Source organism: Camelina sativa, chromosome 1, assembly GCF_030686135.1.
Source record: "Camelina sativa cultivar CO46 ecotype springtype chromosome 1, ASM3068613v1".
Lineage (NCBI taxonomy): Eukaryota > Viridiplantae > Streptophyta > Magnoliopsida > Brassicales > Brassicaceae > Camelina > Camelina sativa.
The window spans coordinates 4,097,258-4,121,549 of record NC_141880.1 but is presented as its reverse complement, the minus strand read 5'-3'; the positions used below and the strand labels follow the sequence as shown (position 1 = coordinate 4,121,549).

The window sequence follows — 24,292 nt, the reverse complement described above, 5'->3', positions numbered from 1 at the left end:
AATGTTTGGTTAGAAGTTAGTCAGTACAATTAATTTGGACAGTTTGAGAAAAGATGGGTGTCACGAGTCTATATAACTTTAGAATAATTAATGTATTAAACCAATTATCCAATACGATTTTTTTTTTAGTAACATAAATTTCATAGGTTATATAATGTTAACTAACCTATGAATTTAAGGATAATTAATGTATTAAAACCAATTATCCATACGGGTCTCATGGTAGTTCGAAGTCTTCAACACTCTTCTGTCGGTGGTCTTACCCAAAACGACCAACTCTTTTTTTTTTTTTTTTTTGTGTAAATGTGAACGTACAACTTATCATAATTAATACAGTCTCAAATCAAATCTAAGGAAAATGAAAGTGAATTTAAGAAAGTGTATATGTCGAAAATTAAATTTTATTGAGAAATATATATATATTTAGAGAGAAAAACCCTCACAATACCCAAAACCCAATCCTTTTTTTTAGAGAGAAATATATAATAAATACTTTTTATAATCTGAAATCGGAAAAATTCACTTCACTCTCTGCGTTTTTGCGATTTTTGTTTCTTTTAAATAAATAAAAAAAAATTAAAGTGAAGCCTTTGTTCTTGGGTAAGGGAATTACGAAGTACGAACAATACAAAAACGATTTCGTATGCTCTAATTCCCAAAGTTGGAAACTTTTTTCTTCAATCTCTGTGAAATCTGAGGGGGCAATTTTTTAGCTAATTCTGGTGAAAAATTAGGGCTTTTTTTTTATTTTTTTTAATTTTGGTTGAGCTGTGGAAGCTAAAAGGATGATGGGTGTACCCACCACCGATGTACAAGGTTGGGTTGGGTTTCTCTCTGTTGCTACTACGGCTTCATGAAACCTTAGCTTTGCTTCTTCTTTTTTTGTCCAATGGGTAAAACCGAGGATGATGTGAACCTCCGTGTCGCCGGCGAGGAACTTACCGGCGATTCGACGGAGAGAAGGAGGAGGAATGCTCGGTGTTGTGTGTGTTCCCAATGGATCTCCTCTAGCTTCCTTGGTTTCAAATGTTTCTTCGTTTTGATTCTCTCCGTCTCTTTGTTTCTCTCTGCTTTGTTTTTGTTGCTTCCCTTTCCTGTTGATCCTCAGCAATCCAATCTCGATCCCAGATTTAGAGGTAATTTTCAATTTTTGATGAAAGCTGTTTTTGGTTTTTGTACTGCTGAGTGAAAGTTTCCTATTTGGACAATGGGTTAAACTCTTAGTATCAACACTGATTTGGGTCTATACGTTTCTATCATCTGTGTCCTCTCAATTTATTAATTACATAGCTATTTTGGGAAGGAGATTTGACCGTGATTTGTGCTAACATGTCAGGGAAGAGTCAATGTTAGTCGATGATACTTACATAGGTTTATAGTGTTTACTTGTTTTAAGCTATTTTGAGATTTTTTTTTTGTGAAAATTTTCGATTGATGCAATCTAAGTAGAAGCTATCGGTTTATTGTTGACAGAGTAATGATGTGTGTACATTATCTCAGTGTTCTTTTCATCCAGAGTTCCAAGTTTAGTGAATACTGTCTTCTCATAAGTTATAACTAGGTCTAGGACTGATGGGAGATGATCGATGCTGTTTTTTTAAAAAAAAATTTTAAGCCATTGATGCAGGTCATGAGTAGTGATGAGGTTCTTTGTTAATTGTTTCTCACATCTAGCATATTGTTCTTTTGTTATTGATGCAGGTCATGCTATAGTAGCCAGTTTTAGCATCAATAGACCGGCTTCTTTTCTTAATGAAAATATCTTGCAGCTTAGGGATGACATCTTTCAAGAGATGAGCTACGTATCCATCAATGTACGATGTTTCATCTTGTTCTTAACTTTTTTTTTTAAATACTACATATCATGAATTTTAGCTTCTGATCCGACTTGGTTCTAATGAAACAACAGGTAACTATTTTGGCTTTTGAACCGGCAGATGGATTGAACATGACAAAGGTTGTGTTTGGAATTGACCACGATACAGATTACCGGGAAATATTACCTTTGTCCTTGAGTTCTATCAAAGAGATGTTTGAATCGGTGCTCATAAATCAATCTACTCTCCAGCTTACGAAATCCTTGTTTGGGGAAACCTTCCTTTTTGAAGTGCTCAAGTTTCCAGGAGGAATCACTGTGATTCCACCTCAAAGTGCTTTTCCTCTGCAGAAGTTCAAGATTGTTTTCAACTTTACCTTAAATTACTCTATTCACCAGATACAGATAAACTTCAATACCCTTGCTAGTCAACTCAAGAATGGGCTGAATCTCGCACCATACGAGGTTTGTCATTTCTAAATCTTTCATTCACGTTGAAGTTAAGCGTTCATTAGCAAGAATTAATGCCTTGAGTTAGATAGTTGTTAACATGGATTTTGTTTGAATGCAGAATTTGTATGTAAGCTTATCGAATTCAGAAGGGTCAACCGTGTCTCCTCCTACAACTGTTCACTCATCGGTTTTGCTTAGAGTCGGGACTTCAAATTCGAGCCCAAGGTTGAAACAACTGACTGATACCATCACAGGTTCACGCTCGAAAAACCTCGGCCTGAATAACACCATATTTGGTAAGGTCAAGCAAGTTCGTCTCTCATCTTTCTTGCCAAACAGCAGTGATAGTGGCACCAGATCTCCATCACCCTCACCTAGTCCCCATTCCAAGCACCACCATCATCATCATCATCACCATCATCATCACCATCACAACCATCATCATCACCACCATCTGAGCCCAAATATGGCTCCCGAGGTTTCACCGGTGGCCTCTCCTGCTCCTCAGAGAAACCGTAGGATAGCTCCGTCTGCACCTCCGTCCTGCAACTTAGGGAATAGAGGACGAAAGAGAGTACATTTCAAGGAGTATCACATGCATTTTTCATCCACACCTGCGCCTGCTCCTTCTGCTGGTGTACCACGTCATCAGCCGCACTCGCCGGCCCCCATTCCTGCAGCCAAGTCTCATATAGTTCCAGTCTCTGCCCCTCTACCACATGTGGTGTTTGCACATGCAGCTCAACCACCCATAACCGAACAAAGGGAACCTCACGCAAAAGAAGATGCTCATCCTCAATCGCAGTCCTCTTCATGTAAGTTGCTACTTAGAAAGTCTTCCAATGTAGCAAAAGATATATCAAATCGTAGACTCGCAATTCTAATCAAAAGGCTTCTTCTTTTCTGTGTTTGGCAGCAGCGAATGCGGTTTTACCAGCTATTCCATGGATTGTCCTTCTCATGCTGATAGTGGCCGGGCTTCATAAATAACGACATTAACATGTCTAGTAAACTGTATCAACAGAGTACTCAAAACTTAAGTGTATAAAAAATGAATTTCATATGGAATCTAGAAACAGAACTGGAAGAGTTGTTATAGAATGTTGCTGCACAAAAGGGTGCAGCCTTCTACTTAAATCCCAATTGAATATATGCTCCAAGAGCTTCTTTTGTATATTATATCTTAAAAAAAAGAAAAGATCATTAGTTATCAGATGTATTATTCCGGCCTAAAGCGACGGGAAGTGCCCAAAGTAAAACAAGGATTTCACTTTGTGGTTCTCTCAACATTAAAATCCAAAACCTTCAACCATAGAGTTTTACAACAGGGGGAAAAAAAAGTCAATAAGGTCTGTATATATAAACAAGTTACATGTTCGCCTACTGAGGTCAAGATGAGCTAAGTAACTCGGATCAAGTGGCTACGAGATGAAGACCCGATCGAGGAAGAACGCATGAGTAGGTAACGTATTTGACACTGTCAAGAAGCACCACCACGAAGATCCGGGAAAGTGATTTCTGGGTTGGAGGCACCACTCTATCGGTTTCAGAGTCAACGATCTCTCTTGGATCAAGCAACACTGAGACAACCATGGAGGATGATGAGGTTGGTTTGTTCTTAGTGCTTCCATTAAACGTCTTGTTTTGAGTATCTTTGTTCGTCTGGGTTCCGGTGATGTTGAGCTCAGATGCCACAAGTGAAACCGGAAGTCCCTCGAGAATTCTCCTGTTCTTTATCCTCTTGCCGTGGGTGGTCACATTTTTTAGATGCTCCGCTGAAATGTTGGCGACTGATGATGGGACTATAGCACCAGGAGCAATATCAAACTGGAAAACCTCAGTACACATGCTATAATCCATTAGTGTCCCTGTAAGAGAATGCAACAAAGAGTTAAAAATCCAGATCACTCCATTTAATACAACTGCACAGAGACGAAAATTTACCTGAGCCACCTTCATGAAACCATTGGTGAAGCCTTTGTCCTTCAGAAGATTGAGAAAGCATTGCTGCATTTCCTCTTACCTCAGGAACAGCTAATGCAGATGACACTGCACCAGGAATGGTCAATCGTTCTTTGCTTTTTACTGTTTCAGTGACATTCTTCTTCGCTAAAGCCGTTGCTTTCTCACTCGCCAAAACAGAGTGAATTATCAAATTCCCGTCAATCTTCACAAGCCCATCGTTTCTTGGGACAAAGAGAGAAGCAAAAAGAGGGTCACTGACATTTCTCACTGAACTTGGTCGTCCCTCTACTTTCGGATGAGCGTTATAATCAACTCCTCCACAACTATCGCTATCACCATGAATCCTCCTACTAGAATGTATATTTCCGTCAGATATTCCACCTTCTCTTCTAACATCAGAACCATCGCCTACCATAAGAACCTTCCCCTTATGTTCATTGTAATACCGGTGACCATCATATTTAGACAAACCACCAAAGCTTCCACTTTCTCCTCCATAATTTACATTCATAAACGGAACTAATGTACCAAACAAGAAAACAAAGAACAAAATCCCAATAAAACTAATACTAGCAACCTTCTTGAGCTTACTCTTCCCCTCATTCTTCTTACTATCTGTCTTCCTAGGTCTACCACTAGAGACAGGCTTAGGAGCTAACTTAGGAATGGGAACCAATGGAGTCTGTGATCCATAACCCCTAACAGGATACGGCGGATACGGCATCCATTGATACGGTAAAGGCGGTGCAGCCATATAAGGATTCATAGGAGGAGGAGCACCAGAAGCAATAGCCATTTGTTGCCTTAAAGCTACATTCTCAGCCATAACATAAGCCATCTTACCATTCAAATCAGCAATGGTGGCACTCATACTCTTCACTTTTCTTTCAAGATCCTCTGTTTGTTGCTTCTTCCTCTGCCTCGAGAGCTGAGCACTCTCACGGTTCCTAATCTGCCTTAGTAACTTCTTGTCGTCATCATCCTCTTCGTTGTTCGTAGCGACTGATTTATCATCGGACTTTTGATACTTGCAGCTCCTGTATTCGCCGCCGGAGTCTTCTTTTTCTTTCTTCCTCTTGCTGACGGAAGACTTCTGGTGATTGCTAGATTCAGGGGAGGATAACGCGGCGTCAACGGTGTCGTTCACAAAAGTCGTCTTGGATCCTTGAGATGAAACCTGAGAATGAACAGAATCAGATATTCCTTCAGAACCTCCGTCGCCGTTTCTGTTTTCCGACGAGTCCAAATTGGGACGATTATTCCCGATCTCCTCAGGGATCACCGCCGCCGCGGGCTCCGCCAAATCGAAATCGAAGAAATCGTCGGAACTATCAAACGGGAAATCGAAATCGGCAAAATCTCCGTTCTCGTCGTCTAGTAAGAAGTCAAGATCGGAGATCGGAGCATCCATTGAAATCGGATCAGAATCAGATAGGAAAAGAGGATCTAGCGGCGGAACAGAAACGAGATCGGATTCCGAAAACATGTAAGGGTTCAGATTAGGTATCTCCGGCGGAGGAACAATCACTGATGTTGATTCCGTCGTCACCATCGATGGCTTTTTGAAAGTTTCTTTCTTCTTCGTTTCGCTTCTCGATGATTCCACACGGCTTATGTAAGGCAACGAATAAAAAACTTAAGAATTAAGAGAATATTATAATTCACGCGCTTTATGCGCGTGTATATCAAACTCCGAACGCGTACGTGGGGGGGGGGGGGGTGATGGTTTCGAAATTAGTCAAACAAAATTTACAAAAAAAAGTTTATAAATAAATTTGTTGAAGATGATGATAACGATCCATCTATAGCCAACAGAAAACTCTTTAAAACAAGTCATTATCCATAAGCATACACAAAACCACCACTGATTAAAATCCAACCACGACAAGTCTTAAATATAAACAACAATATGCAACAACTTAACTGAAACTTCAAAGTTCAAACTTGAGAGTTGAGAGAGAGAGTTTAGTTCAGGCAACATGAAGTAACCATAGAACTAGACTAGTTCAACTTGTCATCAGCCGATGATTACCTTAAAGGTTCCAGAATCATAGGACTCTCAACATGATCCAAATAGACATCTCTAGCAGTAAATTGACTCTCAATGCCTTGGATGTTGATTTTTCTAGCTTTGTTTTCTTTGAAATTGTAACATAGTAGAAAGTATGTGTCTGTGACAAATTTGGGTGCAAATACAAGCTCGCCGGTGCCAAGTGTACCCCTGAACTTGAATTCTGTTTGAAAACACCTAAATGAATCATTCCAAGAAGGAATCACGATTGACACTTTTGACCATACTTGTCTGCTAGCATCTTCAAGAACCCACAAGTCAAGTGTACCGTTGATTAATAGATTCGTTACAGCTATATTTTCGCCGTAGTTGGATAGAAGTTGGACTTGAACGTCCCTGGGTAACTCAATGACACTAAACTTTTCAGACCGCACATCAAAGCATATCAGAGACCGAACAAGTTGGATCCAAGCTAGATAATACACAACCCCGTTGCTGCATATCCCTTGAGTTCTACGACGAGTTTGATGGGGATGCTTACATTCAATGCTTCTCCATTTCTTTCTTCTTGCTCCTAGAGTGAAAACTTGATACTCTTGCGACGCAATAACTCTTGATGATGCTCCACGTAGATGATGAAATCTACGTGGTACCATCGTGCACAACACTTTGTATTCACCACTAACAGGGTCATATCCAAAGAAGCAGCTTGTGTCTTTTCTCATCGATATGACTCTCGGTAAAGTTATGAATTGGGAAGTACTAGGATTACCAATCATCACTAGATTATAAACATTTAGACAGCAAATCAAGCCACGAACAGGTGGAGAAAATTCATGATACCGGTTACAACTGACCGTATGATGATCAGAAGTTGGATCCTCCTGAGAGCAAGTGTGGAAGAGCTGCTTCTCCCTGTCTCCACGGTCGATTAGTGAGAGAAGAATGCGTGGCTGAGCCAAAGATCGATTCAGGTACAAGTTGGTGAAAACTTTGCTCCGTACCATCGATGACCAGGATTTAGAAACGCTGATGAACTTGGAGATGTATTTTCCCTTCAATTTCATGAGAATCTCCTCTTTCATTTCTGGAGGCATACTTTCCAACAGATAGGTTTGGGACCTTGTCAAAGGTAGTGAAGTGTTAGACCTCATCTCTTTTGAACCAAGCCGGATCATGGCTGTTTTCAGCTCCGCTCACTCTTTTGGTTGTTGTTTACTCTGAAAACCTAATCTCTCTTTACAGATTTGGAGATTTGCATGTAGAAAGACCTCTCACTTTTCTTTTTGTATGGTGGAAAACACCTTAGCACCTAATCGTATATGCGGACGCATGGACGGATATACCGATGACATTTATTAGATTCTTAGTATATGTGGATGAATCTAGACCGATAATTTGATGAGATTCTTACTTTGAAAGTTAAAAAATACGACCATAGAAATATTAGTTTTAGGACAACACCTTAGCACCTAATCGTATACGCGGACGCGTGGACGGATATACCGATGATATTTATTAGATTCTTAGTATGCGTGGAAGAATCTAAACCGATAATTTGATTAGATTTTTAGTTTGAAAGTTAGAAAATATGACTCACATAAATTTTAGTTTTCCGAAACAAAAAGTTAGTAAAAAAAATAATCTTTTCAATGGCTAAAATGTAGATTCTCAAAGTAGAAATGACTTCAATTGATAAGACTATATTTAGATCCTTATTTTAAAAGTTTGAATATATGAGCTATAGTGACATAAATTTTAGATATAGGAAACAAAAAAAAAAGTCTCAAAGATTTGATTCAATTAACTTTTCAAGATGGCCAAAATGTCGAATTGATTTCAAACAATAGTTAATTAAAACATAATGTAAAGTTACATAAAATCTCTGAAGGTAATGTAGATAGACCTCTCACTTTTTTTATATGGTGGACAACACCTTAACACCTAATCGTATACGCGGACGCGTGGACGGATATACCGATTATTTTATTAGATTCTTACTACGTGTGGACGAATCTAATTTGATTAGAATTTTAGTTTGAAAGTTTGGAAATATAACTGGCATACATTTTAGTTTTAGGAAACAAAAGGTAATATAATTAAAAAACAATCTCAAAGATTAATTAGAATCGATTATTTAACTTTTTCAATGCCTAAAATGTAGATTTTCAAATGTGAAAATGACTACAAATGATAAAAAAAAATTTAGATTCTTAGTTTAAAAGTTTGAATATATGAGCCAATGACATAAATTTTAGTTTTAGAAAACAAAAAAAAAAGTCTCAAAGATTTGAGTCAATTAACTTTTTAAAATGACCAAATGTAGATTTTCAAATGTAGAAATGATTTCAAACAATAAGTTATGATAACATAATGTAAAATTACATAAAATTTCCGAGCACGAACGTGTGTGATGGTTTAGTCAAACAAAATTAAAAATATTAAAAGTAATTATTGAGGTAATTTTGCTCTTACGCAAAAGATTTATAAGATGGGTGATAAAGATACATATAGCCAACAACACTAAACTCATCATTCTCCCCAATATAAATAAATTTAAAAAACCGAAGCCCCCACATAAAATCATAAATTATTTTAAACAAGTCATAAACATTGCAATTGCATAAATTCAAAAGCATACAGAACCATTGTTGATCATATTCCAATAAGGATTAGTCTTAAACAAACAATATCCGACAACTTAATTCAAAAACTTGAAAGAAAAATTAAAAAAAAAAGAAAGAGAAAGAGAGAGATTAGTTCAACAGACAACAACAACAAAGAACTAGTCATCAATAGTCAACAGATGATTTACCTTACAGTTCCAGAAACATAGGACTCTCAACATGATCCAGATAGACATTTATACGCATTGAGTGAGTCCCAATTCCTTCCATCTGGATTTTTCTAGCTTTGCTTTCCTTGAGATCGTAACATAGTATGAAGAACGGGTCTGTGACAAAGACCGGTGCCAATACAAGCTCGCCGGTGCCAAGTCTACCCCTTAACATGAAAAATTCAAACTGACCATATGAATCTGTCCAAGAAGGAATCACAATTGAAATTTCTGACCAATGTGGTTCGCTGGCATCTTCAAGAACCCACAAGTCAAGTGTACCGGTGACTAACAGATTCGCCGCAGCTATCTTTTCGCCGTAGTGCGACAGATATTGGACATTCCCGCCCTTGGGTAACTCAATGAGACTAAACTTTTCAGACCTCACATCAAAGCGTATCAGATACAGATCAAGTTGGATCCAAGCTAGATAATACACAACCCCATTGCTGCATAGCCCTTGAGTTCTAGGAGAAGTATAATGGGGATGCTTACATTCGATCTTTCTCCATTTCTTTCTCCTAGCTCCTAGAGTGAAAACTTGATGCTCCTGCGACACAACATCGCTTGCTGTACCATTGCGTGACGCCGTCATGCACAACACTTTGTATTCAAGATTAACATGATCATATCCAAAGAAGTAGCTTATGTCTTTCCTCACAGTTTGGACTCTCGGCAAAGTAATAAATTGACAAGTAGTAGGATTCCCAATCATCACTTTATTATTATCATTTAGACAACACAGCAAGCCGCAGACAGGTGGAGAAAATTCAAACAAGTTATCGTGATTCAGAGGGGGGCAACTGACTGTTTGATGATCAGACGACGGATCCTCCTGAGAGCAAGAGTAGAAGAGCTGCATCTCATTGTCTCCATGGTGGGTCAATGAGAGAAGGATACGTGGCTGAGCCAAAGATCGATTCAGGTACAAGTTGGTGAAACGTTTGCTACGGATTATCGATGACCAGGATTTAGAAATGCTGATGAACTTCGAGATGCATTTGCCCTTCAATTTCATGAGAATATCCTCTTTCATATCTAGAGGAATCCTCTCCAACGGGTAGGTTTGGGACCTTGTCAAAGGTGGTGAACTGTAACACCTCTTCTCTTTCGACCCAAGCCGGATCATGGTTGTTTTCAGCTCTGCTCTTTTGGTTGTTGTTTACTCCCAAACCCTAATTTCTTCACAGATTTGGAGATCTGTAGATAGACCTCTCACTTTTTTTTTATGGTGGACAAGACGTTAGTACCAAATCTTATACGCGGACGTGTGGATGGATTTAGACTGACGATACTTATTAGATTCTAAGTATGTGTGGGCGAATCAAGACCGATAATTTTTTCTATGGCGGACAAGACCTTAGCACCAAATCATATATGCGGATGCGTGGATGGATTTAGACCGATGATACTTATTAGATTCTCAGTATGCGTGGACGGATCTAGACCGATAATTTTATTAGATTCTTAGTTTTAAAATATGACTCACATCAATTTTAGTTTTAGGAAACAAAAAGTAAAATAAAGTGTCAGATTTGTAGATATACCTTTCACATTTTTTTAATGGTAGACAAGTGCTTATAGCACCTAATCGTATATGCGGACACGTTAACAGATCTACACTGATGAATTTACTAGATTCTTAGTTTGAAAGTTTGAATATATGAGCTAGTGGCATAAATTTTAGTTTTAGAAAACAAAACTAAGATTATATTTAATCAACTTTCCAAATGACTAAGTCTTCAAATGTAAAAATAATATGAAACGATAAGAAAAGAAAAACATAATCTCAGAAATTAAGAAATAAATTTGGTTAAAATTAATGTTTAGATATTATTTTGAAATGAATAAAGATTTCAAAAAGCTTATGAAATTAAAATAAAGATTTCTTTTAAAATATGCCTACAAGGTGGTGTTTGGATATCTCCATTTACATAATTGTCTACTGCCATTACGATCCCCTTTATATAATATAAGATTAGAGTGTCTCACCACAGCATATATACCATCAATTTATGTATATAATTGTCTACTGCCATTACGATCCCCTTTCTATAATATAAGATTAGAATGTCTCACCACAGCATATATACCATCAATTTATGTATTTTGGTGGCCAATTATGTAAAATCGAGGCACCCAAACACCGCATTGTAGGAACCTTATACTTCCCCAAAGTCATATAACTAAACGGTACATAAAAGATGAAAGATGTAAATAGCATCTCAACCTGCGGCAAAACTAAACATGCGCGTCACGTAGAGTTGACGTTATTGGTCAATGGTCAATTAGTCATTATCAAAAGGTAATGACAGTACACATGTTACTGTAAAAATTATTACAGTAGTAATGTTAACAGTTTTGACATTATTAATCGTACTTTCAAACTGGCATTGATGTCCAAAAAACGACCTAATAACTCTAATAAGGATCATTTTTCCTTTGACACGGCTACCTATTAAAGTCACTCATATGTACTCTTAATGTGTCCACCCTTCAAAGTTCAAAGCCAGAGTTCTACCTCTACCTCTTTCAAAGTATCAATTAATTACCACGATGCAAAAATCAAGGCAAATAGTATTTGCGATTAATTCGTGGTCTATATATAGATGAATGAATCAATCTTTCCTAGATGATTCAATCAAATTTCTGTGATAGATAAAAAAATAATACCATGCACAAAAAACATGTTTTTCTTTATTTGATTTGATATGTCCACTCTATAGTTACCCCACAAAGATAGCACGAGAGAGCAAATTTTCTAAAATGTATAATAGTATAGAATGAAGTTAGATGAGCTTCTTTTTGAGGAAGTAGCGTTTGAGATGCCAAACTTGAATAACTGAAACGCAAATAGCGAGTCCTAAAGACATTAAGCTGAGATGCGCTACCCTCTTGTTTGTCTTCTCGTTTATATCCCTCATATATGCTTCCCTGCACCATTTTTTTCATAAATTAATCTTCATTTTCTAAATCCTCTTTGCATATTTCATATAAATAAGATTGAGTTGAAAGTTATTAATAACCTGAGTCTTAAATAGAGTATGTTGGCCTTAATACCACTCACTATTTCTGTAGATTTTCGAACAGCAAGCTCCACACCCTACAAATAAACAATATATAATATATTCAACCACATGTGTTTCTATGGGAACATTGTAATTAGATATATATTAATTGAAGACTAATGTAGGACTTGCCTCGATCTTTTCTTTCTTAGCAACAGAATCCCAGTCTTTGGTTCTGATACCAATCTTCCAATCAATATTGACGATGACAGAGTTATTGAGTGAGTGATGTGTCTGGTCGTGATGCATTGATAAACAAGCTAGGAATGTTCCGCTCTCACTCGTTGTAAACGCAGCCTGACCGTACGTCACGTTTACTGTCTTGTACAGTTCCTTCCCATACGGAGATGTTACCTACATTTAACCAAGACATCAAATTGAATTTTATAACTTCTCTTTCTCACTTACTTTACTCCAATACTCTACAAAACATTTCTACACCAAAGCCTTATTTTATCAATCTTAGCGATCAACAGATCCAAAATCTCTTGGTAGAAACAAAATAAGTGGTTCATGAGAATTTTGTGGGTGACTAGTTGATTTTTATCCTACAAATCTATCACCAGTCCAATGGTGATCTCAACTTTAAATTTCTTGTTTATCTAAACCTATTTATCATTATCTTATAACATATTCTTTCTGGCATATATCGTTTAAAAAGGATACAAGCATGCGATTTGGAGTATACATATATATATATATGTATCGATATATGGTTAGTATACAAACCTGAACATCCAATGTTGGACCAAGTTGAGTGAAACCCTCGTCGATGCACATGTAATCGAGGACAACGACGACGTCGGCTTGGATCTCTTCGTAGACGCATTTCACTCCTGATGTTGGAACCGATAACCATATCGCCTCGACCGCCGGAAAAATAGAGGCACCGCCTGCAAGGCAAATCAAACCAATGAACAGTACCGGTGAGATCGCCATCGTTTGAGAGAGAAAAAGATTTTTATGTTTAATGTTATTGCAAAACCAAAAAGAAGAAGTAAAAGTTAAAGGTTATTTACGTTATTAAGCAAAGAGAAGGTTTTAAGACAGTGGCGCGTGTCGTATGAGGTGAACATTGTCCACGCGCCGTGGTCTATGAGACGTTTTTGGAGTAACTTTACAAGGAAACTGCGTTTAATTTTGACCAGCCTATATCTTCTCTATAAAGGAAGTAAATCCAACAAAAAAGATTTTCACATTTATTAGATTATCTTAAAATAAAATTTAATTTTTATGTCAGCGACTCAGCAAAGATTTACAACACAGACAAGTACGATGATGGATTTTATATACGTACGTGTCATGTTGGTATCAAATATATAAGCACTTTGGACAATGGACTGGCTTGGAGCGGATTTATACAACTCAAGTCTCCGGACCTGAAGTACAAATAGGGGCAGCAACTACGAAACGTCGAAACCAGTGCGAAAGCCTTTCAACATTTCACAACTAGTAGCTTTAATTTAGACCAACCATATTATGCGGTTTTTACTTTCAAGTAGATTTACGTAACGTTCGAGACTAACTGCTCCTATTTGATGAGTTACCACCCTAGTCTTGGACTTTTTGGGATATACTAACACCAACCCAAAGTCTCAAATAGAGTAAACTTTATGATTCCACCAAATCAACTTTTTACAAAAAAAAAAAAAAAAAAAAACCACTTCTCGATATAAAAATAAATTTATTTTTCCAAAAAGTCCGACAATTTAACCCACCAAAAAAACAAACACACATACACATAAATCATAAATGAATAAAATAACGAAAAAAAAAACAGCAACTGTCACATTATATTCTTCCCAACTTGATAGAGGTTTGAGAGAGAGAGATAAAAGGTCGAGAAAGTCTTTTCATCTATCTTCCCCTTCATCACCCTCTCTCTCTCTCTCTCTCTCTTCTCTTCTTCAGAATGCTCATAAGAAATTATCTCCTTTTCGTTTCCTTGATGTGTTTTCTCTTCTAATCTCCGGTCCGGTGAGATAGAGAAAATCCAAAAAATTCAAAGATCGAAGAAGAAGCAGAGGATTCAAAAAAAAGCAGAGGAGATAAAAAAAAAAAAAAAAAGGATTAAGCTTTTTCTCCAATCTATGGCTTCTATGACCGAGAAGGAAGCTATGGTGGATCCTTTTCTGGTCGAGGCTCTTCAGAATCCTCGTCATCGTCTCACCAGTTTAGTCAATTTCTCACCTTACCCCCCCCCCCCCCCACGATTTCAATTTTTTTTTGGCTTTCCTCTCTGTTTTGGGTTTGATCTGATTTTGGTCTCGTGCTAGTTTTCTAGGGTTTCATTGAATTGGGTCTGATTTATGAGTTTCTCTAATCCTCGATCCTTTTTTTTTTTTTTGCTGTAGATGTTCCTTTCAATTTTTTTTGTGATTAGGGTTTGATTAGATCCATGATTACGATTGTTTCATTGGCACACTATGAACACTCTGTTTTTGGATTTAGTGTCTGTCTAATTTGATCTTCTTCAAATTTCAACACTTTTTTTAAAGTTTAGTTTCTGTATCTGGAAAGATTCTATTCAGATGTGGTTGTTTATAAAAGGTTGCTTCTTTGTTGTTGTTGTTGTGTTTTAGTTTTGCGGATGGAGCTTGATATACAAAAGTTCTTTCAAAACCCTGAGCAGCTTCAGTTCGAATTAATGCCGTTTCCAACATCCTACCTTCGTCTTGCTGCACATCGAGTTGCTCAGCATTATGGACTAGTAACCATGGCTTTAGACAATGGTATTGGTGCTGGAGATGGATCCGAGAACAGAATCCTGGTGACAAAAACAGCTGAAAGTAGATTTCCTTGTGTCTGCTTATCTGAAATCCCTGTGAAACAACCTGAGAATGGTAAACCTGAGGGTTTTAAAATCGCAATCAAGCCTAGACCTAAGAGAGGATCTGGTTGTGGTGGTAGTGGATCAGAAGTTCAACAGAATCTTTTGAGAAGTGTTGAGGAGAGGAAAGAAGAGTATGATAAAGCCCGGGCTCGGATCTTTAACAGCCCTAGCAGTTCTGACTCTGAAGATTCTTTATCACTACGACCTCCCCCTCCTCTTGAAGGGAAGGACAACACATGTATAAACCAGAATGAGACTGAAGTGGCGGTTAATAATAACAACCCTGTTGTTGATGCTGTTACTCGAGATTCTGGAAGGACTTCTCGAGTTGCCATTATCAGAGATAGAGAGAAAGATCGATATGACCCGGATTATGACAGGAGCTATGACAGGTATGTCGTGGATCCCGGTTACAGGTAAACCATTCCATCTCTTCAGTGGTGTTATTCAAGAACTTTTAATTAGTTTACGCGCTGCAATGTAAAGAGGTCTTTCTCTTGTTTGTTAGGTACGTTAGAGTTATGCCGTCTGGCCAAAGCTTCAATCCAATACCGATCCACTTCCCGTTTCACGATGGGGTTTTCCCTCAGATGCCAAGAGGTCATCAAGCCAACTTAAACTACGGGCATCCGCTTAACCCTGCTTTGAGTCCCTTTACTAATAATCCGGCTTCTTATACAACTTGGCCAAACTCACCCTCTCTGAACTATGCACAGTCGTTGAATGGTCCAGACACAAATCTTTTCAGGTTTGGTAGTTAATGTGTCGTTGTTCATTTCGCCATTTGATTGATATGTCTCAAATCTAGTGCTTACTCGTCAATTTGCCCTGCAGGTATCCTTCTGCAAGCAATCCCTGACGGAAAGAGTGGTGGTTGTTTGAGTACTTCAATGTCTGTATGAAAAGCAGAATTCTAATAGATATTATTAGCCTTTAGGAGCTCTCTGTTTCTGTTCCGAACAATGGCTTCTTCTTTCTTATATAACAAGACATCATCTTCTCTTTTCCTTTGAATTATATTATTATCAAACTTTGAATGAACACCAGACTATATAGTTAAAAAACCAAATCTTTGATGATTGGCGTTACTCTTATGGTGAACCAAACAAATTGTTCAAAGGAACTTATTCTTAAATGAGATCTTTCTATGAAAATGATGCTCTCGCGTTTGAGATCTTAAATTTTACACAACTTGATTATTGTTTTTTTGGTTACATATAAATATGGGGTGGTGAAGACTTGGAGGGTCCTTTTCTCCAAGTTTGTAGAGACGAAGACACTTCCCCAAAATTCCTAAACGAATAATCAAACACTCGAGTACTCTCCTTTGACCGATGGTCTCAAATCACAAGATTGGATTAGAGACTTATGGATAAATTTGGATTTAGTAATCAACATTTTAGGATTTATATTAAGATTTATGGAGAGAAAAACCAATCAAGATTTATAAAATTATTCTATTATTATTTGTACTTTCATTTGGTCACTTTAGATAGATAATTTGGCTAGACAATTTCCTAGTCGGAAAAAAACAATAGAACCGAATCGAAATACACACTCTTTACGTGAATAACCATATTAGATATTTTATTTTTTTTTATTTTTTTGTTCTTAAGCTAAGAAAATAAACAAAGGATGGGGTGAGACAAGATCAGACATGCCAGCTATGAACCCACCACCCATTGCTTTAAATCACTCAACTCCTAAATAATTCTAACTTTCATTATAAAAGAAAAAAAAATCAATAATCGATAATACTTTATTTGGGTTTGGTCCATTCAATGATTCCATTATATACGACTTTATAATTGGTAGTAATGAAGTTTGGGGTATGATTAAGGATGTAATAAGAGCATCAGATCCTGGATTCTGATTCTGCTTCCCACATAGTCTTTTGTCTCTTTTAGCTTATTCCCTGCTTCATCATTCAGATCATACTTTTTACATTGTACAACTATTTGCATCAATGAATTGATCACTGGTCAATCACATATACCTATCTTCTCTAACAACACATTATAACAGTTGCCGGTTAAAAAGGGGATGGAACAGTTATAGCAACTCAGCTTTAAGAACAAATCTACAACAAATGAGAAAGCATAGAGAACATTTGTGAAGTAAGTTTTTATGTTTTCCCATCAAGATCGATTCTTTTTCCAGACCTTGAGTGTGACCGTACCGTACTGTACGGATGTACAAGAGTAAACTCATCTTTACATGAATCATAAAGAAGAAAGCTACAAGGGTAAAAAACAAACAAGCAGTGAACCTGAAAGACCACTTCAGAGACACAGAACTTGATCACACCACATAGTGACCCCCCGGATTGTATCAATGTTAAAAAGACTGCACAGAGTAACGCCACGCGATAAGACCAGACTCAAATCAATGTTCTTGATGACTTGCAGAGACGTTTTGAACCTATAAAGGAATCAAATATACCAACACATTTATTAAACTACAGATCAACATTGCAAGCTATGGTTTTACAAAAGACAAAAGGGTAACAAAAGAATCAGAATCTTGTTATTTACCGTAAGATTTGGAGTTTTCAATCGTCTCGAGTTGGGAATAAAGTTAAGACCGTTCTGCCTCCTCCATTAGCATTAGCAGATTCCAAATCCTCAACGTAATTACCAACTGGACTATGCAATGATGGTGTTGACATTCTATGAATTGGTTGCTGCTGCTGCTGAGTCTGCCTCGCCAAGAACGAAGGATCAAACTTCCCATTCGTTGGTGATCCAAACCCATTACTCGTCGGTGAACCAAACTGTCCATTACTCGTGGGTGAATGGAATCCACCATTCGTCGGAGAGCCAAAATGAGCGGCTGCGATTTGTCGGTGGTGGAACTGAGGTGGCTGTAAATGAGGATTAGAGGCAGCTGCAGCAGCAGCCGCAGCAGCAGCCATTTGTTGTTGTTGTTGAAGAGTAGCGATCGGAACAAAAGAAGGCATGAAATGATCAGAGCTCGGAACTCGATTGGGATGAAGAAAATGAGCAGGCACAGGTGAGCTAGCAAAGAGACGATCCGTAGCCGGATCTGAACCAGCTCCACCACCAGAAGACAAACCTTGCATCCTCTTAAGATAAAGCCTATACTTTTGCAAATGGCTCGCAACGTTTTCTCTAGTCAACCCATCAACACTCATAAGCTGCATAATGGTTTTGGGAACAGCGTTCTTAATCCCTAAATGGGCCACCGCATCAACGAAACGCTTGTGAAGCTGAGGAGTCCAAACGAGACGAGGTCGTTTTAAAGTCCTTGCGGGTTCGTCTCCTGCAGCACCACCAGAGCCTAGATCTGCTGAATCTGCAGCGAACTCGGCTGAGGAATTGGCTTGAGAAGAAGGAAGCTGAAGCTGAGAAGGTGTTGTTGGAGTTGTTGCGGTTTGGTGATGATGGTGAGGTTGATTTGAGTTATTGTTTCCGTGACTAGGGCTTCGTATGTCGAAGGCTAGAGCTAGATCGGGTGAGATTAGAGATTGAGATAAAGGCATGAGCTCTTCAGGTGATGGTAACTCTTCTTCCCATCTTGCGAACCAGTCTGACTCTTCTTCTCTCATTATCTTCAAATTAAAAAAACACAGAGAGCTTATAAAAATCTAAGATTTTTTAACTGTTTGATTTCACAAACCAAGAAACATTTGTAGATTAGAGATCATAGAGAGAAAGTAACAATTCCCACTGAGATGAGACTCGATCTGGGGGGGGGGGGGGTGGGGGAAGAAAAAAACAAACTTTTGAAAAGTTTACAAAGTGTGAAGCTTTAAACAGAGAATGAGAAATAAAGGTTGGATTTTTATCAGAGTATGGCTTGAAGAAGAAGAAGAAGAAGAGAGAAAGAGAGAGAGAGAGAAACGGAATCTGAGAAATTAGATGATGATTGAGAAAGATGGAGAGAAGTTCGAGGTGGATCTTCTTCTTTTTTTTCTTTTTTCTCAGCTTTTTTTTTTTCTTTCCAATCTCTAATTTATGATGAAAGAGTACTTTACCAAATCTACAATTTTTGAGTTCTCATTATTTTTTTTATTTTTTTAATGTCAATCATATATTCATATCCCAATACTCGACCGACGGTAAGCTTAGAATCGATGAAGTGAACCTAAACCAGACTACAACTGGTTTGTTTTGTTTGGTTGATGATCCTTTCTTTTGATTTGCCTCTCTTTTTAGAAAATGCTATAACTATTTTTCTAGAAATTGTGGTTCTATCGTGATTACAAATTTTTGATTAGTGTATAAGTTATGATTCGGTGTGTTAGTTTAGACTTTGGAAGAACATAATAAGATTGATCACTCTTTTGGCAATAAAAACGTGTTTCTTTTCTATTCAGTTTTCTTCTATATTTTTAAAAATACGTGTGATACTGTTGTTATTCAGTTTTCTTCTATATTTTTAAAATACGTGATACTGTTGTTAGTATGTCATTGTCAATAAATAATTATGTTTTTGGAGAAATTGGAAGGCCCAATGTGGGTTCACTTGTAAGCAAAGACAAGAACATTTACAATAAGGATCATATCAAAAGAAGGATCATATTGTCATCAAATATCATAATCTTTTCGTTGAACAACAATGAAAACGTTCTAACTGTTGGATTAATATTTGATATTAATCCATTCCCAAGTAAAGATGATCATCTAATGTTCTTCATCTCAAACCAGTATTTTGCTAGTTTAGAACATCTGCATATTCATTAATTAATAGCTACCAAATTAGCTAGATAGAGAATAATAACATGTTCAAATTATGAAGCTTGAGTGTTAAGAGAGTGGGGATCAAAGAGGCTTATGTATCTGCATTTTTACCAGCCAAGATTGTCATAATAAATCATCAGAAAATTAGGACGAGATAATTGTAGAAAGTGTTACTTAGCTATATGCAAAACCAAAACTCAAAAACAGAGAAAATCATTAGAAATGAACCTGATTACTCTTCATCCTGTTCATTCTCTACCATCTCTAACGCAATCAAGCAGAAAACTGAACCTGAGCTGATGCTGAAACCCTATACATAGATTCCAACTCCATTATCGTCACTTCATCAGCCGTGTAACATCTCAGTGATGAGATTCTCACCGTCTTCAAACATTTCGAGTTTGCGAGGATGAAAGCCAGAAATTGTTTCTCTGCTCTTCTTCCTCCAAACTCCAAAGCCTTTCCATTTAAAGATCTCAACTGCACGTTTACAGCTGAAGTTGCAGAGATTAGATTTGGGGGAGGCTAGCGACCACAGAAGAATAGTAACAACACACGTCATCTCTGTGTTTCTTTGTTTACACTTTTGGAAAAAGTGATGATGTCATCGCTCTTTCCCAAATGTAGACAAAGCAATACCGTGATGACGTCATAGAGATTCTGTTGATGTTACTGCGAATGTGTTTATATGTTCATGAGATGATCGATTGGTATTTTATTTTTTTCTTGATTTTCATGATTGTTGTTTGATTCTCACTCCAAACCATAACTCTTGTTTTTATTTCTTTCTTTCCAGATCTTGCTCTATCTTCATCAAGTTACAGATGCGTGTGATGATGGATCGAGTTCAAGAGTTGTTCTTTATTTTGTTTTATTGTTTAATGGTGAATTTCGTTGTTCTGATACGTTTCAAAGAGAAAATATAACCAGGAAGATTGTAGACAACTAACTATCGTAAAGAACAAGATTATGATATTGACGCATGGCACGGAGGTAAACATGGCTGTGCCCTACGAGGCTACGACGATCGCATCTATAGCAAATTTCTCTAGATTAAAGAATGATACATAGACCATTTTTGTTGAAGAAAAAAAGAAAGCTGGCAACATTGTTACTCAAAATTTGATGTACAACATGTTTTATAGATTTTGGGTCTCGGCCAAATCTGTCCCTCGCATCGCTCTGTTTACACACTCGATCAATACCAGAATCCAGCGTTGACCAGAGTATTTAAAAGTATATATTTTTTTTCCTACAAATAATATTTTTATGTTTATATATTTTCGATAAATAAAATAAAAAAATTAATGATTTGTATAATTTTACAAAAAAATATAACAACATATTATACAAATAAATATACCACCAAATATACGACAAAAAATACCAAAAAAAACTATATAGCAAACAAAAAGTTAAAATTATATAGCAAACAAAATTTGTGGTTTATTTAGTTAAATAATGTTGTTAATACAAAAATTTACCGAAAATAATATAATAAAACTATACCACCAAATTTTAAGTATAGTAGATTTTGTTATAAAACTATAACAAAATATACACTTTCCTTTTAAAAATCATTTTTTCTTTTGTATTTCAAAAGGTGGAAGTTTTAAATATATATATTTTTTTACTTTTTACTTATTTTATAAGATTATGTCATTTGAAATATATCCAAGACATTGCCAACTATTTCTTTGTTTTTAATAAGAAAAAGAAAGGAAGAAAATAATTAAAATTCTACTTATTTACATGGAAGACATATATCTAGAGGATAATTAAAAACCAAAAGTTCCTTTTGCAAACTCAAAGGTTGGTTTTGTAAAATCAACTATTAGTTTTAAAATTTAATTATCTTCTACAACCTTTGATTTTACAAAACCAACTTTTGATTTTACAAAACCAACTTTTGATTTTACAAAACCAACTTTTGATTTTACAAAACCAACTTCTGATTTTACAAAACCAACTTTTGGTTTTTAATTATCTTCTATGTCTTTCATGTAAATAAATGGAATTTCATGTACTTGAATAAGAAATAAAAATCATTTATTTATCAGAAACATATATAAATGAAAATTATTATTTTCTGAGAAAATTTAGAGAATTTTTTTTTTTAATATTTTTCAGGTCAACATCTACATATTTTGAATGTTTAGAATATCTGCATATTGTTGACAAAAAAAAAAACATCTGCATATGAAACTACCACAAATTATGAAGCCTGAGTGTTAAGAGAGTGAGGATCAAAGAGGCTTCGGTATCTGCATTTTCACCAGCCAAAATTGTCATAATAAAATCAGAAAATTAGGACGAGATAATTGAAGAAAGAGTTGCTTAGCTATATGCAAAACCAAAACTCAGAAACAGTTTTAGAGCCAAAAAAAAAAAAAAAAAAAAGATTTTCACCTCACCTCCATAAAATATTTTTCTGATGTAACAAAACCATGAAAAAAGAACACATATATTATCATCATCTTTTGGTTGAAACAATAATGAAACCAACATGATAAATAGAATGAATCATTAGAAGGGAAAAAAAATGAACCTGATTACTCTTCTTCTTGTTCATTCTCTACATCTCTTACGCAAGCAAGCAGAAAACTGAACCTGAGCTGATGCTGAAACCCTATACATAGATTCTAACTCCTCCAACTCCATTATCTTCTTTTTCACTTCATCAGCCTTGTAAGGTCTCAGTGAGATTCTCACCGTCTTCAAACATTTTGAGTTTGCGAGGATGAAAGCTAGAAATTTTTTCTCTGCTCTTCTTCCTCCAAAGCCTACCCACTTAAAGATATCAACCTGAAACAGCAAGCATCCCGGTACAGAACTCGGTTGGTTCCACGAAAGTTGGAAATGGCCCTGACTCTGAGAAGCAACAGAGAGGATTTTTTTTTGTATGAAACAGAGAGGATTTATTTACTATAAATTTGAAGTCCATCATCAAAATCAAAACTTGTTCGATGAAGAGGGGAGAGAGGTATATACTTACAGAAATGATTTTAAGAGCTTTTAGTTTAGGAGCTTTATGAAGCAAAAGCATAAGTGGTTCCAACCAATTGTCTAAATAATTGGTCCGCAAAGTAAAATTTATCAGCCGAGAGAAGTTAATGGCACTAAAAACTGCGACCTGCAATTAATTGCATGAAACAGAACACAACATAAGTAAAACGCAGCAATGTGATCACAAACAAAGAGAAGTAAAGAGCCGAATGGTATCAAAATGGTTACCTTGATAGGACTCAAAGTAAGAAACGTGACAGAGGACAAAGATGTCAGAAACTCTTCATTCGGGTGAGAACAGGAGAGAACATGGTGTTCACCGCATGGTGTTCACCGCATGGTGTTCACCGCATCTTTTATTGGGATTAAACACAGTATATGCACCAGCAAATCTTCAGGCAACGCACTGATCCTGTCCTTGCATCGACAACAAATCCGTGCTTCTGATGGCATCTCTGATGACAAGTTTTTTTTTTTTGTGGAGAACAACAAATCAGATTAACGAAACACTATGAGATCTGGTGAGCAAAGACCTTACTTAGACCCTTTTGCTTTTCGTTTCGTCAAAAGAAGAAAATTCCTAGTTTGATGTAGTAGAGGTTTCTTACGTAGCAAGATAAGTTTTTAAGGAAGGCATCACCGCGGCGTAAACATTGGGCTTTTGATATTGGGCTTATTAGCCCATATATTGCAAAGTTAGTCACACCACTCTATTTCGAGTATTGTCTCTGACTGACTGCCTTTAGCGGCGACTTCACTTTAGATTCTTCTAGGGTTTCCAGATTGTACCCTAGAGTAGCCTCCTATATATATTTACACACACGTTTTCAGCAGAACTCGCAAAGATTAGATTTGAGGGCGGCTAGCGACCACAGTAGAATACTAACGATACGTCATCTCTGTGCTTCTTTGTCTACAATTTTGGAAAAAGTGATGACGCCATCGCTCTTTCCCAAATGTAGACAAAGCAATACCGTGATGACGTCATAGAGATTTTGTTGATGTTACGAACGTTTGACTGTATGTTCATCAGATGATCAGTTGGTATTTTTTTTCTTCTTGATTTCATGATTGTTGTTTGATTCTCACTTCAAAACCATAACTCTTGTTTTTATTTCTTTCTTTCTTTCCAGATCTTGCTGTATCTTCTTAAGTTACAGATGCCTGTGATGATGGATCTAGATTTCAAGAGTTGGTTTTTTTTTGTTTTTTTTTTTTTTTTGTTTATTGTTTAATTTCGTTATTCAGATACGTTTCAAAGAGAAAATATAACCAAAAAGAATGTATACAACTAAATATCGTAAAGAACAAAATTATGATATTGACTCACGGCTCGGATAATAAACTGATAAACATGGCTGTACACTACGACGTTCGCATCTATAGCAAATTTCTCGAGGTTACACTTTACACACAATTCGAAGGACAACATGTTTTAGATGATACCTCTGTTAATGTACAGCTCTGTTTTTTTTTACTAACCAAAATACCTTTAAGTAAACCCTCAAGATGATAAGCCAAAACAGTTGATGGTCAATTGGTTAGACAGGTTTGCTTGTTATTAATGTACCAAACAATAACATAATCATTAGCTTTGTCTA

At 36.6% G+C, this 24,292-nt stretch overlaps 5 protein-coding genes, 1 long non-coding RNA gene and 2 pseudogenes across 11 annotated transcripts; 3 read left to right on the top strand and 5 right to left on the bottom strand.

Moving 5' to 3' along the window:
* Positions 1–221: 221 nt before the first annotated feature.
* On the top strand, positions 222–3,467 carry LOC104769647 (uncharacterized). 3 transcript variants are annotated; one of them, XM_010494022.3, is made up of 5 exons: positions 222–1,136; positions 1,702–1,814; positions 1,910–2,281; positions 2,388–3,084; positions 3,189–3,467. In XM_010494022.3, exons 1-5 carry the CDS (start codon positions 890–892, stop codon positions 3,257–3,259), a joined length of 1,500 nt encoding a protein of 499 aa, XP_010492324.1. In that variant the 5' UTR covers positions 222–889; the 3' UTR covers positions 3,260–3,467. The 3 variants fall into 3 exon arrangements, with proteins under 3 accessions (XP_010492324.1, XP_010492251.1, XP_087343122.1); XM_010493949.3 differs by having other exon boundaries at positions 330–1,136; positions 3,186–3,467; XM_087486996.1 differs by having other exon boundaries at positions 527–1,499; positions 1,552–1,814; positions 3,186–3,467.
* Positions 3,468–3,534: 67 nt separating this feature from the next.
* LOC104769802 (bZIP transcription factor 28) lies at positions 3,535–7,504 on the bottom strand. Its single transcript, XM_010494134.3, has 2 exons — positions 4,214–7,504; positions 3,535–4,137 (listed from the first exon to the last, which is right to left on the bottom strand). The coding sequence occupies exons 1-2, from the start codon at positions 5,784–5,786 to the stop codon at positions 3,683–3,685; spliced, it is 2,028 nt and encodes a 675-aa protein (XP_010492436.1). The 5' UTR covers positions 5,787–7,504; the 3' UTR covers positions 3,535–3,682.
* Positions 5,983–7,423, bottom strand: LOC104769890 (putative F-box protein At3g10790 pseudogene; annotated as a pseudogene). Its single transcript, XR_015581622.1, has one exon. The product of XR_015581622.1 is annotated as a putative F-box protein At3g10790 pseudogene (transcript).
* Positions 7,505–8,835: 1,331 nt separating the features above from the next.
* On the bottom strand, positions 8,836–10,439 carry LOC104769977 (putative F-box protein At3g10790 pseudogene; annotated as a pseudogene). Its single transcript, XR_015557875.1, has one exon. The product of XR_015557875.1 is annotated as a putative F-box protein At3g10790 pseudogene (transcript).
* Positions 10,440–11,756: 1,317 nt separating this feature from the next.
* Positions 11,757–13,157, bottom strand: LOC104770074 (transmembrane emp24 domain-containing protein p24delta6-like). The gene is made up of 4 exons (XM_010494456.2): positions 12,879–13,157; positions 12,282–12,503; positions 12,108–12,184; positions 11,757–12,015 (listed from the first exon to the last, which is right to left on the bottom strand). Exons 1-4 carry the CDS (start codon positions 13,086–13,088, stop codon positions 11,871–11,873), a joined length of 654 nt encoding a protein of 217 aa, XP_010492758.1. The 5' UTR covers positions 13,089–13,157; the 3' UTR covers positions 11,757–11,870.
* Positions 13,158–13,886: 729 nt separating this feature from the next.
* On the top strand, positions 13,887–15,986 carry LOC104770158 (uncharacterized). 2 transcript variants are annotated; one of them, XM_010494570.3, is made up of 4 exons: positions 13,887–14,321; positions 14,732–15,398; positions 15,491–15,730; positions 15,817–15,986. In XM_010494570.3, exons 1-4 carry the CDS (start codon positions 14,240–14,242, stop codon positions 15,839–15,841), a joined length of 1,014 nt encoding a protein of 337 aa, XP_010492872.2. In that variant the 5' UTR covers positions 13,887–14,239; the 3' UTR covers positions 15,842–15,986. The 2 variants fall into 2 exon arrangements, with proteins under 2 accessions (XP_010492872.2, XP_010492949.2); XM_010494647.3 differs by having other exon boundaries at positions 13,922–14,321; positions 14,732–15,374.
* A 1,105-nt stretch (positions 15,987–17,091) lies between these two features.
* On the bottom strand, positions 17,092–19,146 carry LOC104770308 (transcription factor MYBC1). Its single transcript, XM_010494744.3, has 2 exons — positions 17,517–19,146; positions 17,092–17,403 (listed from the first exon to the last, which is right to left on the bottom strand). Exon 1 carries the CDS (start codon positions 18,548–18,550, stop codon positions 17,534–17,536), a length of 1,017 nt encoding a protein of 338 aa, XP_010493046.1. The 5' UTR covers positions 18,551–19,146; the 3' UTR covers positions 17,092–17,403; positions 17,517–17,533.
* Positions 19,147–23,528: 4,382 nt separating this feature from the next.
* LOC104770400 (uncharacterized) lies at positions 23,529–24,012 on the top strand. The gene is made up of 2 exons (XR_764539.3): positions 23,529–23,735; positions 23,825–24,012. It is a non-coding gene; the product is annotated as an uncharacterized LOC104770400 (long non-coding RNA).
* Positions 24,013–24,292: the final 280 nt, after the last annotated feature.

What these genes read in the sequence shown, in the direction of transcription:
- LOC104769647 (XM_010493949.3), top strand. Translation starts at nt 890, where the DNA reads ATGGGTAAAACCGAGGATGATGTGAACCTCCGTGTCGCCGGCGAGGAA. An exon ending in TGAGCTACGTATCCATCAAT is followed by an intron (nt 1,815 to 1,909) that starts GTACGATGTTTC and finishes ATGAAACAACAG; the next exon opens with GTAACTATTTTGGCTTTTGA. An exon ending in TCAATCGCAGTCCTCTTCAT is followed by an intron (nt 3,085 to 3,185) that starts GTAAGTTGCTAC and finishes TGTGTTTGGCAG; the next exon opens with CAGCGAATGCGGTTTTACCA.
- LOC104770308 (XM_010494744.3), bottom strand. Translation starts at nt 18,550, where the DNA reads ATGAGAGAAGAAGAGTCAGACTGGTTCGCAAGATGGGAAGAAGAGTTA.
- LOC104769802 (XM_010494134.3), bottom strand. Translation starts at nt 5,786, where the DNA reads ATGGTGACGACGGAATCAACATCAGTGATTGTTCCTCCGCCGGAGATA. An exon ending in GTTTCATGAAGGTGGCTCAG is followed by an intron (nt 4,138 to 4,213) that starts GTAAATTTTCGT and finishes ATTCTCTTACAG; the next exon opens with GGACACTAATGGATTATAGC.
- LOC104770074 (XM_010494456.2), bottom strand. Translation starts at nt 13,088, where the DNA reads ATGGCGATCTCACCGGTACTGTTCATTGGTTTGATTTGCCTTGCAGGC. An exon ending in CTAAGAAAGAAAAGATCGAG is followed by an intron (nt 12,185 to 12,281) that starts GCAAGTCCTACA and finishes GTTTATTTGTAG; the next exon opens with GGTGTGGAGCTTGCTGTTCG. An exon ending in ATACTCTATTTAAGACTCAG is followed by an intron (nt 12,016 to 12,107) that starts GTTATTAATAAC and finishes AAAATGGTGCAG; the next exon opens with GGAAGCATATATGAGGGATA.
- LOC104770158 (XM_010494570.3), top strand. Translation starts at nt 14,240, where the DNA reads ATGGCTTCTATGACCGAGAAGGAAGCTATGGTGGATCCTTTTCTGGTC. An exon ending in TCCTCGTCATCGTCTCACCA is followed by an intron (nt 14,322 to 14,731) that starts GTTTAGTCAATT and finishes GTTGTGTTTTAG; the next exon opens with TTTTGCGGATGGAGCTTGAT. An exon ending in CCAGACACAAATCTTTTCAG is followed by an intron (nt 15,731 to 15,816) that starts GTTTGGTAGTTA and finishes TTTGCCCTGCAG; the next exon opens with GTATCCTTCTGCAAGCAATC.